General features: G+C 40.0%; 1 protein-coding gene across 15 annotated transcripts in view; it reads left to right on the forward strand.

Annotated features, from left to right (window-relative positions):
* The window catches only part of GRIP1 (glutamate receptor interacting protein 1), a 322599-nt gene extending 309587 nt beyond the window's left edge, over positions 1–13012 (forward strand). For 10 of the 15 annotated variants that reach the window (XM_057429476.1, XM_057429479.1, XM_057429486.1 and 7 more), the window contains 4 exons: positions 537–648; positions 3288–3521; positions 10042–10188; positions 11235–13012. In XM_057429476.1, the coding sequence (XP_057285459.1) occupies positions 537–648; positions 3288–3521; positions 10042–10188; positions 11235–11471 (730 nt within the window). In that variant the 3' untranslated portion in view covers positions 11472–13012. Of the gene's footprint in view, positions 1–536; positions 649–794; positions 840–3287; positions 3522–10041; positions 10189–11234 lie in introns of those variants that run through there. The other 5 variants (XM_057429487.1, XM_057429488.1, XM_057429481.1 and 2 more) reach the window with 4 other exon arrangements.
* Positions 13013–13271: the final 259 nt, after the last annotated feature.

Below are 13271 nucleotides of genomic sequence, written 5' to 3' on the forward strand. Positions count from 1 at the left end.
GGAGCAGTTTCTGTGACAGCAGTCAGGGGGGCTAAATTTGGTAACAGTAAATGAAGCTTAGGCTGAAAGAACCAGGTAAAAATCACTGACATTCCTCTTTTGCAAACTCTGTTGCAAAAGTGAGGGCTCTTTTCATGTTCCCTGGGAGAAGCCTCTGAGGTTGAAAGGTTTTACTGCAGATACTCATTGCACAGAGCAGCTCTGCACACAGCTACTGGTTGATTCATTAATTTTTTTAGGGAGGTCCCAGTTCTAATCCAGTAAAAATGTGCACTGAATTGTTCTTGGAATCCATTTATCTCCTTACGGAATACGTCGTTGCTCAGATGGTGCTCACAACTGCCAGGTTACGAGAAGCCTTGTCTGTCACATGCTCTGCATGTCCATCCAGCCTCTCCTGGTCCATGACTCTTCCCCACTCTTCTGCCGTAAGGTTCTGTCATTCGAGTTGCAGTCTGTGGCAAGGCATGTGTGTGAAATATACTTTTGAGGGAAAAAGAAGTCCACATTTTTTTAACCTCTCATTGTAAATCTAGCTTCACAGGTACCCATGATAACACCGAGGCTGACCAGGAGGAAAATTTCTGGTCTCAGGCTCTGGAGGATTTAGAGACCTGTGGCCAGTCAGGAATTCTGAGGGAACTAGAGGTAGAACAATCTTAACCTTTCTTTCCAATTGTAGAGAAATAAAATGGTTTTGGTTTGGCTTACATTCATTTTATTTTCTCCTTTTTTTTCTTTTAAGTTTCACTAATCACACCAGTTCATTTAAAAGCTTTAACCCCTCTCCACAGGACAAGGCTGACAGGCGTCTGTGTTTGAGAAACATGACTCTCTTGGTACCTACCCTTTACCTTTGTATTTTCGCTTGTGCAGCTGCCTCCCCCGCCCCTAACCAGAGCTCTTTTCTTTTGTACAATGCAACCAAAATTCTATAAACGTGTTCACCCCAGAGCTTTTGACTTGCAGCTTCTGCTGTGCATAACCATTGATGCTGCCTGCACAGGCAGCAGATGTCGCAGAACTCTGAAGTGGGCATAGCCTTCCTGCAGCAATGCATCCCGTTCTCTGACAGACGCTTTATGCAGCTTTTCTTAGCATGTTGTAGGTTGTCTTTTAAATTGAAACTTAATTTGATTAAGATGAACATAAAAGAAAATCAGCTTTTCAAAACGTTCCCCTATGATCTTACCTCTCTGCAAAAAAACCTGCTAACGTCTTACAGCAAATTTTTCATTATGTAACAAATTTTCACATTTCATCCTGAAGTCAACTGCAAATATAACCATGTTTCACATTAGATCATGAGGGGGATAAAAGGGGGAGGGAACAGAGACAGAGTACCTTTGAGTCTTATTTTCCTAATGACCTTTTCTCTGAGTTGTCTAATCAGAACAATTAAGAGGACTCTGCCACTGAAAGCTGTGGAATGAAAGGTCCTAAAATATTTTCTTTTATGTTCTTTCAAATTCCTGGAGCTGCAAACCTGGCAGAATCTCATTTTCATTTTTATGTTCTATAAAGTCCTTTAGCAGCCAGGAGGAATGTGAATGGCGTAACTGGGTGAAAGATTTTCAGTCCAGATTAATTTACTCCTTCAGATTTATGTCTTTTGTATCGCACGTATGGGTAGCAAAACGTGATTCTCACGTATTTGTTATTGCAAACCAGAGAAATATAGGAGAAAATGTTATACTGGTTTAATTCCATAGTTAGATATGGCTCACTACCACAGGCTTCTCTCACAATTTTCAATATTCAGAGCACAATAAAAGGATGTGGAAATAGATAATTCTGAAATGGAAATAGATCATTCATGCCTACAGAATTCAGTTACTTCAACATGTCCAATTTTCCCCAGCCTTTCCCAGAAGTGAGAACTGTAGATGCTGTATAGTTTATAGCATCGCCCTGTTCAGAGCCCACAGCTCTGGAAAGAAAGCAAAACTTACTCAGTATGACAGGATGCTGAGAATAGTGATGCCTCTATTTTATGAAGTGCCATTATGTAGTCAAGGACTCCTTATCATTCTTTATTTCAAGGTCTTCAGCCAAAGAGCAAAGAAAACTGTTGTTTGCCAAGTCCTCTGGATGCTTTTGCTCCATCAGGCAGTAATATCAGTCATTACCGAGCACAAGAAAGACTGTAAAGAGGCTACAATATATTATGTCATAGTGAAAGCAGTGCTGGAGCTGGGAGAAAGAAGGGTGACAGACATGCTCACCAGGGTCAAAAGAAAACATTTATTTGCCTGTCTTCCCCTTATTTTTTTCCTCCTTTCATTTTTACTTCTCATTTTCCAGCAGGCCGCCTGCATCCCATCCCTGTCAGAGTTCAGGCTATGGCCTTTTAATTTCCCTTTTCACTTGTCCATCAGCACCAGGGAGAATAAGTAGGAAATGCAGTGTACCCTATCCCAGCAGTGCTAGGTCTGTATGGTGGCTGTGCCAAAGCACATTTGCCTCCCACTCCCCAGAGCAGAAAGTTTTTCACAGGGAGGAGGCTCCTTGCTGTGCACAGGTGCTTTTCATGTCAGTCCATTCAACCCAATGGATGAGATGACTCCTGCTGTTGTCTTTCAGGATTTCACCCTCCTTATATTCTTGCATCTAACATAAAAGGCTAGGTTTGACTGAGATTAAAAACTGGCAGTCAGGCTGCAGCTTGTATCCCTGCAGCATTAGTGCTGAGCTAAGGCACTCTTGCAGTATGCATGTTATGCAGAGTTTCTTTCCAGGCAGGGAGTGAGCTTACCTGCATTGAGCTTTCCTTGGCCTGGGATGGTATCCAGGCATGCTCGGTGCCAGTGCTGGCTCCAGAGCCGCCTACATACTCTGCTGACTCACATTTTATAACTTGCACACACAGCCTGAATTGTAAATGCCTTCCTATAACTCCAATTCTAACAAATGCAATTATGCCACAACTCAAATGTCTTTTTACTTACATGTAAAACATTTGTAAAACAAGCAATTCAGCTACACACTCTTCAGTCTGCCAGGGGACTAGCTTTCAAGCATAGCTATTTAGTGCTCAGTATTTTAGTTTGAAATGCCATCTGAAAACTTTTGCCCATAGGGTTCTGTTATTGTTGTTGTGTTTTGCTGTGGTCCTTTGTTTTATAGTGACTTGCAAGCAGATTGAACATCTATCCTCTTGCCTTTTGCTGTGCCCTGAGTGACTGTGTTTTAACAAAGAATAGAGACTCTTTTTCTACTGCTGTGAATTAACTGCTTACCTAACCCACATTCTGTGTTAAATATTAACCTCTTCATTAATGCTCTAGGCCACAATTATGTCAGGAAGTACAATGAGTTTGAATCATGAAAACCCACAACCTCGTAACCAGCTGGGAAGACAAGCCAGCTTCCAGGAAAGAAGTACTGTAAGGCCACATTACAGTCAAGCTACTCGTAGCAACACATTGCCATCAGATGTGGGGAGAAAGTCCATGGTTCTGAGAAAAATTAAGCAAGAAATGAAAGAAATCATGTCACCAACTCCTGTGGAGTTACACAAGGTCTGTAATTTTTCTTCTGACAGCTTTGAAATAATATATTCAGTATAGGGAATTTAATTCTATGGCAATGCAGTAAGCACTTTTTATAATGACTCCACAGATGTAATTTGGGGGCCATGCATATTAGTTCTTACACATTAATGATACATCCTTGTGGGGGAAACTAACAAATAAAATGCATCCTTGTCTACTATTTTGTTTTACAGTAAATCCTCAAAAGGGATTACTCTTTTGCAGGGAGCATCCACGGGTAATTTGAATTGACAATTCCAATAACTCATCTCTGCAAAATGTGTTCATTAAGAAAGCAAAGTTTAATTTCTAGGAAATACATTTCTTTAGGAAATTACTCAAGAGGGTTTGGGGCTCCCATTGGTCCTTTTTCAAATTAACACTCATTTTGAATCAAATACATGAGACTCAATGTACATAATATTGAATGTTATTTCAAATTAGCTATTCCGTCTCTTCTCTTTGTAATTCCTTTGCTCTAAAAGGATAAATAATCTTCAGTCTATGCAACTTTTCATGGCTCAAGGCTGTCAAAATCACCTGGTGATTGGCCTCTCTGCAGCCCAAGTACCGGATAAAGTATCTTTAGATGTGCGCAGCAAACACCCTGCTCGTTTAAATTTCAAGTCCAGTGAGGCCATAATAGCAACCAGTTTCCAAAACTTTTGGGGACATTATAATGCTTTTCTCCTTGATGGCAATGAGGATCCTGTCTCCTGCACCCATCTTCCTCTTAAAGGTCTGAGAACTTCCCAGAAAGGAGGCAAAAGTATGGAGAAATACCACTAAGAGGTTGTTGTTCTTAAGAGAGTTGGTTTGGTTTCTAGTGCCTGTGGGTTTGACTGAGTTTAGGTTGTAGTTCATTCAGTTTCATTCAGCGAGGTAAGGACTCATTGAGTAAGGGCTAAATGAATGTTTACAGAAGGTAGTAGGGAGTGGATTTTACATATGGCAAATTAATCCACTGCCAATGTAAACAATCAGTAGGATGCGTTGTGATAGTTTTAAGGTATTCATATTTCCAGCTTGATATGAAGTGATTAATGGTGTTAGTTACTGTGCTTACATTTCCTGAATGGTGAAAAAATGTGGGATGTAAACCAAAACTACACCAGTAGGCATTTCACAGAGTGCTCATGTTTAGCAAAGGCACAGTTTTCTCCTGTGAATTATAAAACCAGCCTTTCATGATGGATAAAATAGATCTTTTCCTGAAAAGGAGCAGTCAGATTTTATTAATGAATCAGTATTCTATGATAGCTGCTACCTCTTAAAGAGTCCTGGGCAGTACAAAATACCCTGTCCTTGAGCTTTCTCTCTCTTCAGTTGCCTATCTTTTAAGATTGCTGTGACCTTCTGTTTTTGATGACTTCCAGGTTTTTTTCAGACAATATATCCACTTTTCCCCTCTCTCCTGAGTTGATGCTATACGTATTTTCCTAAGAGATCTTGCTGTTGGGCCGCTGGTGAGACAACCAGCAAAATACAAACTGGTTTTGGAAAACTGTGATGGTATAAATAGTCTTTGAAATGCGAGCTAAGACACGGCTTGCCTAAGACCTACCTCAGTAAGACCTTCAAGCGTGTACTTGTCTGCATGCTGCTGAGGTTTCCCAGTTTCTTCTGCAGGACAGGTCAGGTACCTTGTTACTGCCTCAGTGTGATGAGCCTGCACGCCTGTTGAGTCAGGGCCCATGTGCACTGTAGCTCAGAGTTCATACCTGAAGTCTGATTGCAGAAAATGGGTTAGCTAAGGTCGATGTTCCACTGGTTTTTCATAACTTGATTGTGAGAGAGCAAGAATGTAAGATTCTACCAAAGGAAAAGCCATTAAAATGAAATGTATCAATGGCCGGCCTGGCTGTATGGGCTGAAAGACTGAGACCAGATGAGAATTGCTCAGGCTACAAACACAGATGAGTAAGTCTAATGGAACAGCATGGAGAGCAGATTGCATTGCTAGCTTGTCCTCCTCAGCTATACACCTGTCAGAAAGGTGACACAGCCCCGAGGATTATTTTGCTGAAAGCTGCAAACTTTGCAGCAAGTTAAGCTGAATCCTTCACTGCTCTTTCTCACTTCACAGCATTACGTTCACCAAATGTGTACTTGAACTGTCTTTGTCCTGAGGATGCTAGGATTGGGATAAGTGTCGTGCAGATCTCTTCAAACATTTGTTCTAGATGGTTTCATAAGTAACGTTTAATTTAGCTGGAGAACATATTGCTGTATCAGTACCCAAATTAATGAATGTCTTTAATTGGTTTTATCTACCTAGGTAATCATACAGATTAATATTTTTCTAAAAATCACAGCGGAGCATTTTTGTTAAAGTTTCATAGAGCACACGTTCCTCTGAGAGCAAAAATACGAACTAGATATCACATAATTTTTCAATATTATTACTGCAAGTAGTCATTAACCTAAAATCACAGTCAGGTAAAATACCTTAATAGCTGATCTGTGCAAGATGTATGAATTTAAATTAAGCATTTTCCTATAGAATTGAGAGGGAGAAGAGGCATAAAAACAGATTCAAAATGTGTAAGCGTCTCTTTTAAATTTGTAACTATTTAATTGCTTATGAAATATGAATGAACTTCCCATTTCAGCTTTCTTTTTCCCTTAGGCTCCTGATGTAAATTGAAAAGTCTAACAAACTGCCCATAATGGAGATTTTGCTATCAAGATCAAACCTTCTGAACAGTTGTGATCAGAAATACACATAAACCAGCACGATTTTACCAGGTGTTGTGTGAATTGACTGTGAATTGACTGTGCTACTGGCTAGTGAAGATGAGAAACTTGAGTGGTAGGGCTTTGCCCATACCTGTTATTAACTAAAAACCTGGCTATTCCAGATAGTGAGGTTTTTACTCTGCAATTCTCTTTGAAGAATACATGCTGCCCCAAAAAGAATTGCCCCCAAAATTATAACCTGTATATGCAAAAGAAAATGCTGTGCAGATGACTTGCACCTAAGTAATGTGATAGCTAAATCTCAGCCTCATCCCTTAAGTGAATAACTCTCAGTTTCTTTAATTTCCAAGCTCCTGTCAAATAACCCAGAAGTCAAGAGAAGACAGCCATATAGGAAACAGTTTTTAAAAATATTCTAGGATCTGTAGATCTGAAGAACCACCGAAATGAGGAGATATTTTGATCTGTAACAGTTGCAATTGCAGGGTAGTAATTCCCTTCCAGAGTGCTCAGCCCATATAAATCAGGAATGTCCAACCTGAACAATTAGGGGGGCAATACAAGACATTTAGATGCTCAAGTTCTGCTCCCCTCCTGTCACACACCCACCCCCAACTGCAGTACTTCCCACTGTCCCCCTACAGCAAAATTCCGCTTTTATGCCCCTTTTTGCAGTATTCCTTTTTCTGAGTTACAAGCTGGGCATGAAGTAGTGTGTGCATTATTAGAGACAAGCTAAAGTGAGCTAATGTGGAATGGCACTTCCTGTAGATCTGTAGAGTAGAATTTGTATGTATTTCATTTTAGGCCACTCACTAAAACCAGGGAAAAAGCAAGTGTCTTAGAAACATACAAATGGGACCACTATCTTTAGTACACACAGAATTATTCTCTACTACAACTTTTCTTTGATAAGGTCTGGACTGTAATAGAGTGTACAGTTTGGAGTCTGAAAATTAAAGAAGGATGCTGACCTACTGAACAGAGTCCAGAGAAAAACAAACCTTGTTTCACATCACTGCAGTGAAAGAGAGAATAAAGTGACCTTCTTCTCTGTGGACAGGCAGCTTAACTCTCAGCAAGGGTGAAAACATCTGAAGCACTGGAAGGGATTACTGTAATAGACTGTGGAGTCTCCATCACTGGAGATCTTAAAAAGCAGGACAGACGAATGTCTCTCAGAAATCTGTTAGATGCAGTTGACCCTCCTGTAGGTCAAGAGTCCTGAAGAGCGCCCTGTTTCATATGCTTTTGTAGTTCACGCGAGATTGAATCCAACTCCATTCAACTCCAGTGCCTGAAGGAAGAGGAAAGGGAAAAGGAGCAAGTGGAAAGGGGAAATTGCTTTGAAAAATGGTGCCATCTGTGCTAGAAGAAGACACAGTATTTTAACTCTTCTCCTCTTATGCACTGTATCACATCTTTATTTTTCAAGGCTTCTTTAAGAAGCAATTAACATGAAGCACTCCTATCCTTTGTGACAGTGAGGAAAAAAAGTTACCTCATTGGAAGATAGTTTGTGTCTTGGGTCCAGTGCTAATTATTTTTCATTCCTGCACACAAATGTGTCAAAATGTATCTCCCTCCTTTATTTAGTAGAATCGTAATCTTAAAGCACTTTCATAGAGGCTTCAAACGTATTTCACATCAAAGCCATATTAAACATGCTATGATACAACAAACAAAAGCCTCTCTCTGTTGATAACAAATTATCATAAGTTTCCCAGAGTCCTGCTGGTACAGCAGCCGTTGATACAAACTAAAATCATTCGATTATGAATCATTTTGAATTTGCCAATAGGTTTTTTTTAGTAGTTGAAATGCTCATTGACTCCTAAAATTCATGCTGAGATGGAGGAATTACGACTTCCATCACAAAGTTACTTTGGAGGAAGATGGGAGAAAAGCCAGCAAAGACCTTAAACATAGCAGTGCCTGGCAAGTTTCAACTGACAGCTCAGACAGAAAAGTCACAGGCAGGGAGAAAGCCTTCAGCTCCGTTATGGGGACTTTAGGTGTGCCTTCCTTCTTGGCTGTGCCGTACAGAGCAAGAAAAACAAGGGAAGTTGAGGAACTGGTATAAAGTAAGGGATGAATACCGTGTGTGGGTATTTGTGCTTACCTTGGCATGAGACAGAGGTGTTTTCACAGCACCCCAACAGTGAATGCACCACCACCACATCTACAGATACAGCAGTGCTAATGTTGCAGCAGTTGGCATTGTATCTCACTTCTCCCAGCTGTTTCCCAGGATAGGTATCAAACTTACTTAGGGAGTCTGTTTTCATTATGGTTAAAGCAGTACTGGTACACCAGTAAAGCCAAGTCAAGTCAAGAAAACTGAAACAAAACAGGGAAAAACAAACAAACCACACACACACACAAAAAAAAACAAACACCAAAACCCACAAATTAAAAAAATACTACCAAACAAAATCCCAAGCCAACTATTTGTATCCCTCATTCCTGTTTAGAGACAGCCTTGTCTGTTCTTGCTTACCTTTTTACATAGCAGTCAAGGCAGGGTCTCAGCAGCTTTCTGAAGGCACCACTAACCAGCACTGTGCTCCGGCACTGCTGCACCTTGGCATTCTTCTATGAAGTACCAATCAAGTCCTCAGCAGCCCGATCTGAATTTGGGCTTGGCCTGCCTCGAGCAGGAGGTTAAACATAGAGACTTCCCGAAGTCCCTTCAATTTGAATGATTCTGTAAGTCAAGAAACACCAGAAAGGAATTCAGCAGCTGGCACACGCAAGGATGCAGCACATAGAGTGTTACTAGTACTGAACCATTATAAAATTACAATGCATTAATTAATGGTGTCGTTTTATCCACCAAGGTATGGTAAAACCAGTATTTTGAACCCAAAGTGACATAAAGCTATAGGAGTAACAGCTTGATTTTGATTGTGTGACTGTATTTGCACACACATTTTGTGCCAGCACTGATGTCAGTTGCATGTCATGCCAGTGACTCAAACAACTTACTTGCATAGGTCTGTACTCCTGATGTGAGAAAGAAGCAAGAAAAAGTAAACACCTCACAGAAATAAAAACCTCAGCGTGCCACATACCTAGACAGAAGTCCCTGAATCTTTATCAAATAACTGAATTCACAGAGCTACCTGTGAGGACTTGCTCTTTGAACACACCTGCAAAACCTTCTCCTAACTGCTGTATTAACTTCTGTTTCCTGCTTTTGAATGACCATCTCATGGCTGTGTAAGAACACTGCCTGCAAGCTCTTTTAGAAGGAGCCTCATTTGTATTTTAACAGATTGCATTACAACTCTTGTACTGAGCACTTTTGAGATTGGCCTTTACAGGGTGGACCATTGCCTAGCCAAAACCATGCTAGCAAAGACTTACAGTACCAGTAGTGTTTATGACTGCTGGAAGTTTTGGAAGACATGACATTGATTAATTGGTTGAGGCCAGGTCGTGATCCCTGAAGCAAAGCTAAACCTAATCTTTTACTCAGATTCTGGCAACTGGAGAATAGGGTAGCAAAAATACTAAGACTCAACAAATTATACCAAAAAAGGTGGGCTGAACACCACAAAGTTCCAGTTGATGAGCAGAAGTGAGAAGGGCTTTTTGTTACTGAAGAATAAGGTGGCTTCTGATATAATGTCAAAATGGGGACAACTGTAACACTGTAAGTACCAAACAGTAGGTAAGTGATCTCTCTAATGTGGAAAAAAAAACCTTACCAAAACCGTCCTAGGAAAAAAGCCCACCTAATGCTCATAGAAATGTAGACAAATGTTTTTGTTTTCCCTTCTCATCATGTCCATCACCTCCACAGGTAACTTTGTACAAGGACTCAGATGGAGAAGACTTTGGGTTCAGTGTCTCAGATGGTTTACTGGAGAAAGGAGTGTATGTTAAAAACATTCGACCAGCTGGCCCTGGCGATTTGGGAGGTTTAAAACCATACGATAGGCTTTTACAGGTAAGGCTTCTGGCACCACGCAGGTTTATGAATGAAGAGACATGACATACATATGATGTTGTACAAACATTTATAACCACCACGCTGCAGGGTGTTTGGGTGTCTGCCCTATGCAGATGTAGAAAACTGCATGAAGCATTTTCATTGCTTATTTGGAACAGCCTTATTATCTACATCACTTACTGTATTTTAAATTATTGAGTACTGAAATATTAAAAGTACAAAGCACTCTTGTATTTCTGCTGGGAAAAGATTTGTGTAGGGGGATGGGATGAAAGACAAATGATCATGATCACTCTGTGCCACAGGCTGCGTAAATCACTTTACCTCAGTAAGAAAAGGCTGCACTTTGTGGTGACGGGCTTTTCTGCAGCAGCACGAGGGCTAGACTTTCTGTGAAGTCATCATAGACAAATTCTCTCAGAATGTTAGGTGTTTCAGAGCTCCACAGGAGACACAAATGCTCACAGGAAAACTGGAATTCCCCAGGACGTTTCCAGACAGATTTGTAATTTTTGCTGTCCTTGATACAGACTTGACAATTGCTTCTGTGTTTGATCCAGGTTTTTGACTGACATAGTTGGAATAATGTGATAGTCAGCACCATGCTTACCACAGTGCCAGGTTGGACTGTGATGAGAAAACCACATTATTTGTCAAGTAGCCCAATACTTTATATAAATTTACGTGTATTAATTAAAACAAGAGAAGACCTGAACTGAATTGACATTGCATCGAAATGAATGAACCATGACAGATGAAATAACTATGTGCTGTTCAGTGTCGTTTATGGTGGGCATTGTGACAGCTGCCAATAGCTCTCACCAGTGCAAACATGCCCACTTCAGCAACATTCCATTGCAAGGTGTAAAAACTTAACTGGTGTCTTCAGACCAGACACCACGGCTAAATAGTCTTGTACTGGGCAATTCTTCACCTGGAATTTTTAAATCAGGTTCCATAGTCTCAAGGATAAATCTGTTTCTCTTGTGATCTCATTTCTTTCTCCTGAAATAGTAACAAAAATCCATCTTCTAATTGTCCAGGTAAACCATGTTCGCACCAGAGACTTTGACTGCTGTCTGGTTGTGCCCCTCATTGCAGAATCTGGCAATAAGCTGGAGCTGGTTATTAGCAGAAACCCGCTGGCACCTCCTAAAGGAAGCTCAGAACAACAGACTTCAGTGAGTGGGGAGTGGTGTGATCAGACTAATGCCTTCCTTCAGCAGAGCGGACACACTGATGTTCATACAGAGACACGGGATCCTACAAATACATTATAGCAGAAAATCATTTTAGTGGGACATTCGGTAACAAAAGACAATTATGGTGCTAAATCCCTTTAAGATTTCTCTGAGATTAAGGCTCAGATGCTGTATAGCACTAAAAAGCACAGCTCAGTCTTTTTGTCTCAAGGCTTGTATTAATTCATGGTTACTTCTGAAAAGGTTTAATTCTTCATTAAGTCAAGTCAGTCCATTCTAAACAACCTAGCATTAGCAACAGTACAAAACTCTTAAGGGCCTTTTCTTCCCCCCAGATAGGAAACTGGGGAGATGTTTTAAACATCATTTAAATGTTCCTCTCTTCCTCAGCAGCTGCTGTTTGAGGGAAAAGCACAGAGTTGACCTCTGCTAACAAACAGTGGTGTCCAGGTTATGCGGTTTTTAAAACACATTTTATCAGTCAATGAGAAAGGTGCTGCCTGAGGGATAAGGAAGTGTGATGCTGCACTGGGTTTTCTTGTTAAATGTCTAGAGCTGTAATTTCCAGAACCTTTATTCTGCTGGCAAGGAGGGTGCACTCTTCAAACAAGGCATGGCCGAGACGTTTAACAACATGGTTGCAGGAGGCTGCAGTATGAGGTGAATGTTACTGCCCCACTTTGGTACATTTTGTTAGAAGGTATGTTCTTCCCTATGCAATGAAATATTTTAACAGTCTATCTTGCAGCCTGTGGGGATTTTTAAGCAGAGACTTTTCTAGCGGGATGAAACCTCTGTGAAGGAGGATTACAGACAAGAGTGAAACTGAAACGAGTTCAGACAAAACAGAAAGGTTTTAAAAGAAAATGGCTTTTTTTTTAAACTATGTCAGTGGGAGACTGATACAAAAGCTCTTTAAAGATCCATAAACCTGTAAACTTGTACTGACACACGTGAGCTTTTTAAGTAAGTCAAGTCAATTTCTTGAAGGGACCAAAGTCCTATTTACTTTGTTTTCAGGCTTCTTTATGATAAATGTTACCCCCTGCAACACGTTTTTAGGATTTAAAATTGTAAATATATTTTACAAACACATCACACAAACTCTCTCCTCTCCCCCCAAGCAATAAAGTACTGCCAGTTGCATTATATGCTCACCAGCAGCTGCTTTGGTTTATTCCGGTATTCAAGTTGTTATTGGTAATTACTGTTCTTGGTGAATATAAAGATCCTGGATTTGTACATTTGTAGAGTCTCCGTATCTAAACGGTCACCTTACCGAGTTGTTTCTTCTCAATTTCAACTGTTTAACTGTATCCCTGTTGTTGTTTCCAACACATGAACAAGCTCACCTGCCCCACACACACACCAATCTCTGATTTCTATTTCAGCACTGCCAGAAACGGTCAGAATGACATTCAATGCTGAATCATGTAAAAAAAGAAGGAGAAAAAAAAAGTTCATGAGTCACTTACTTAAATATGTATTTTTATTTGTAACAAATAAGCATTAAACTGTAAAGTATTTTTGTACAAATTTAATACTTTAATAGCATGATATTTATCGTCTATGTTATGTTTTTTGAAATTCAAACTGTTGCAAATATTTGTATGGAAAAACTACTGTATAAATTGAAATAAACAGTGATTTAAAGACATAAAAAATGAGGTGGCATTTTTTCCACAGTTTTTTGGGGAAAAAAAAATTCCAGCATTATGTATAAAAAGAAAAAAGGAAGCTGTCCAAATTTTAGTGCAATTTGCCTGATGTTTGATCAGCATCCGTCTTGCTGATCTCCAAAGTTACAATGTGGTAAGTCACATACATGGTACACAAAAGTTGAAATTGGAATATTTTATCTAACTCCAACTTGGAATT

This window comes from Pezoporus wallicus, unplaced genomic scaffold, assembly GCF_028554395.1.
Source record: "Pezoporus wallicus isolate ANWC-B61680 ecotype Strahan unplaced genomic scaffold, APGP_CSIRO_Pwel_v1 contig_5069, whole genome shotgun sequence".
In the NCBI taxonomy this organism is placed as follows: Eukaryota; Metazoa; Chordata; class Aves; order Psittaciformes; family Psittacidae; genus Pezoporus; species Pezoporus wallicus.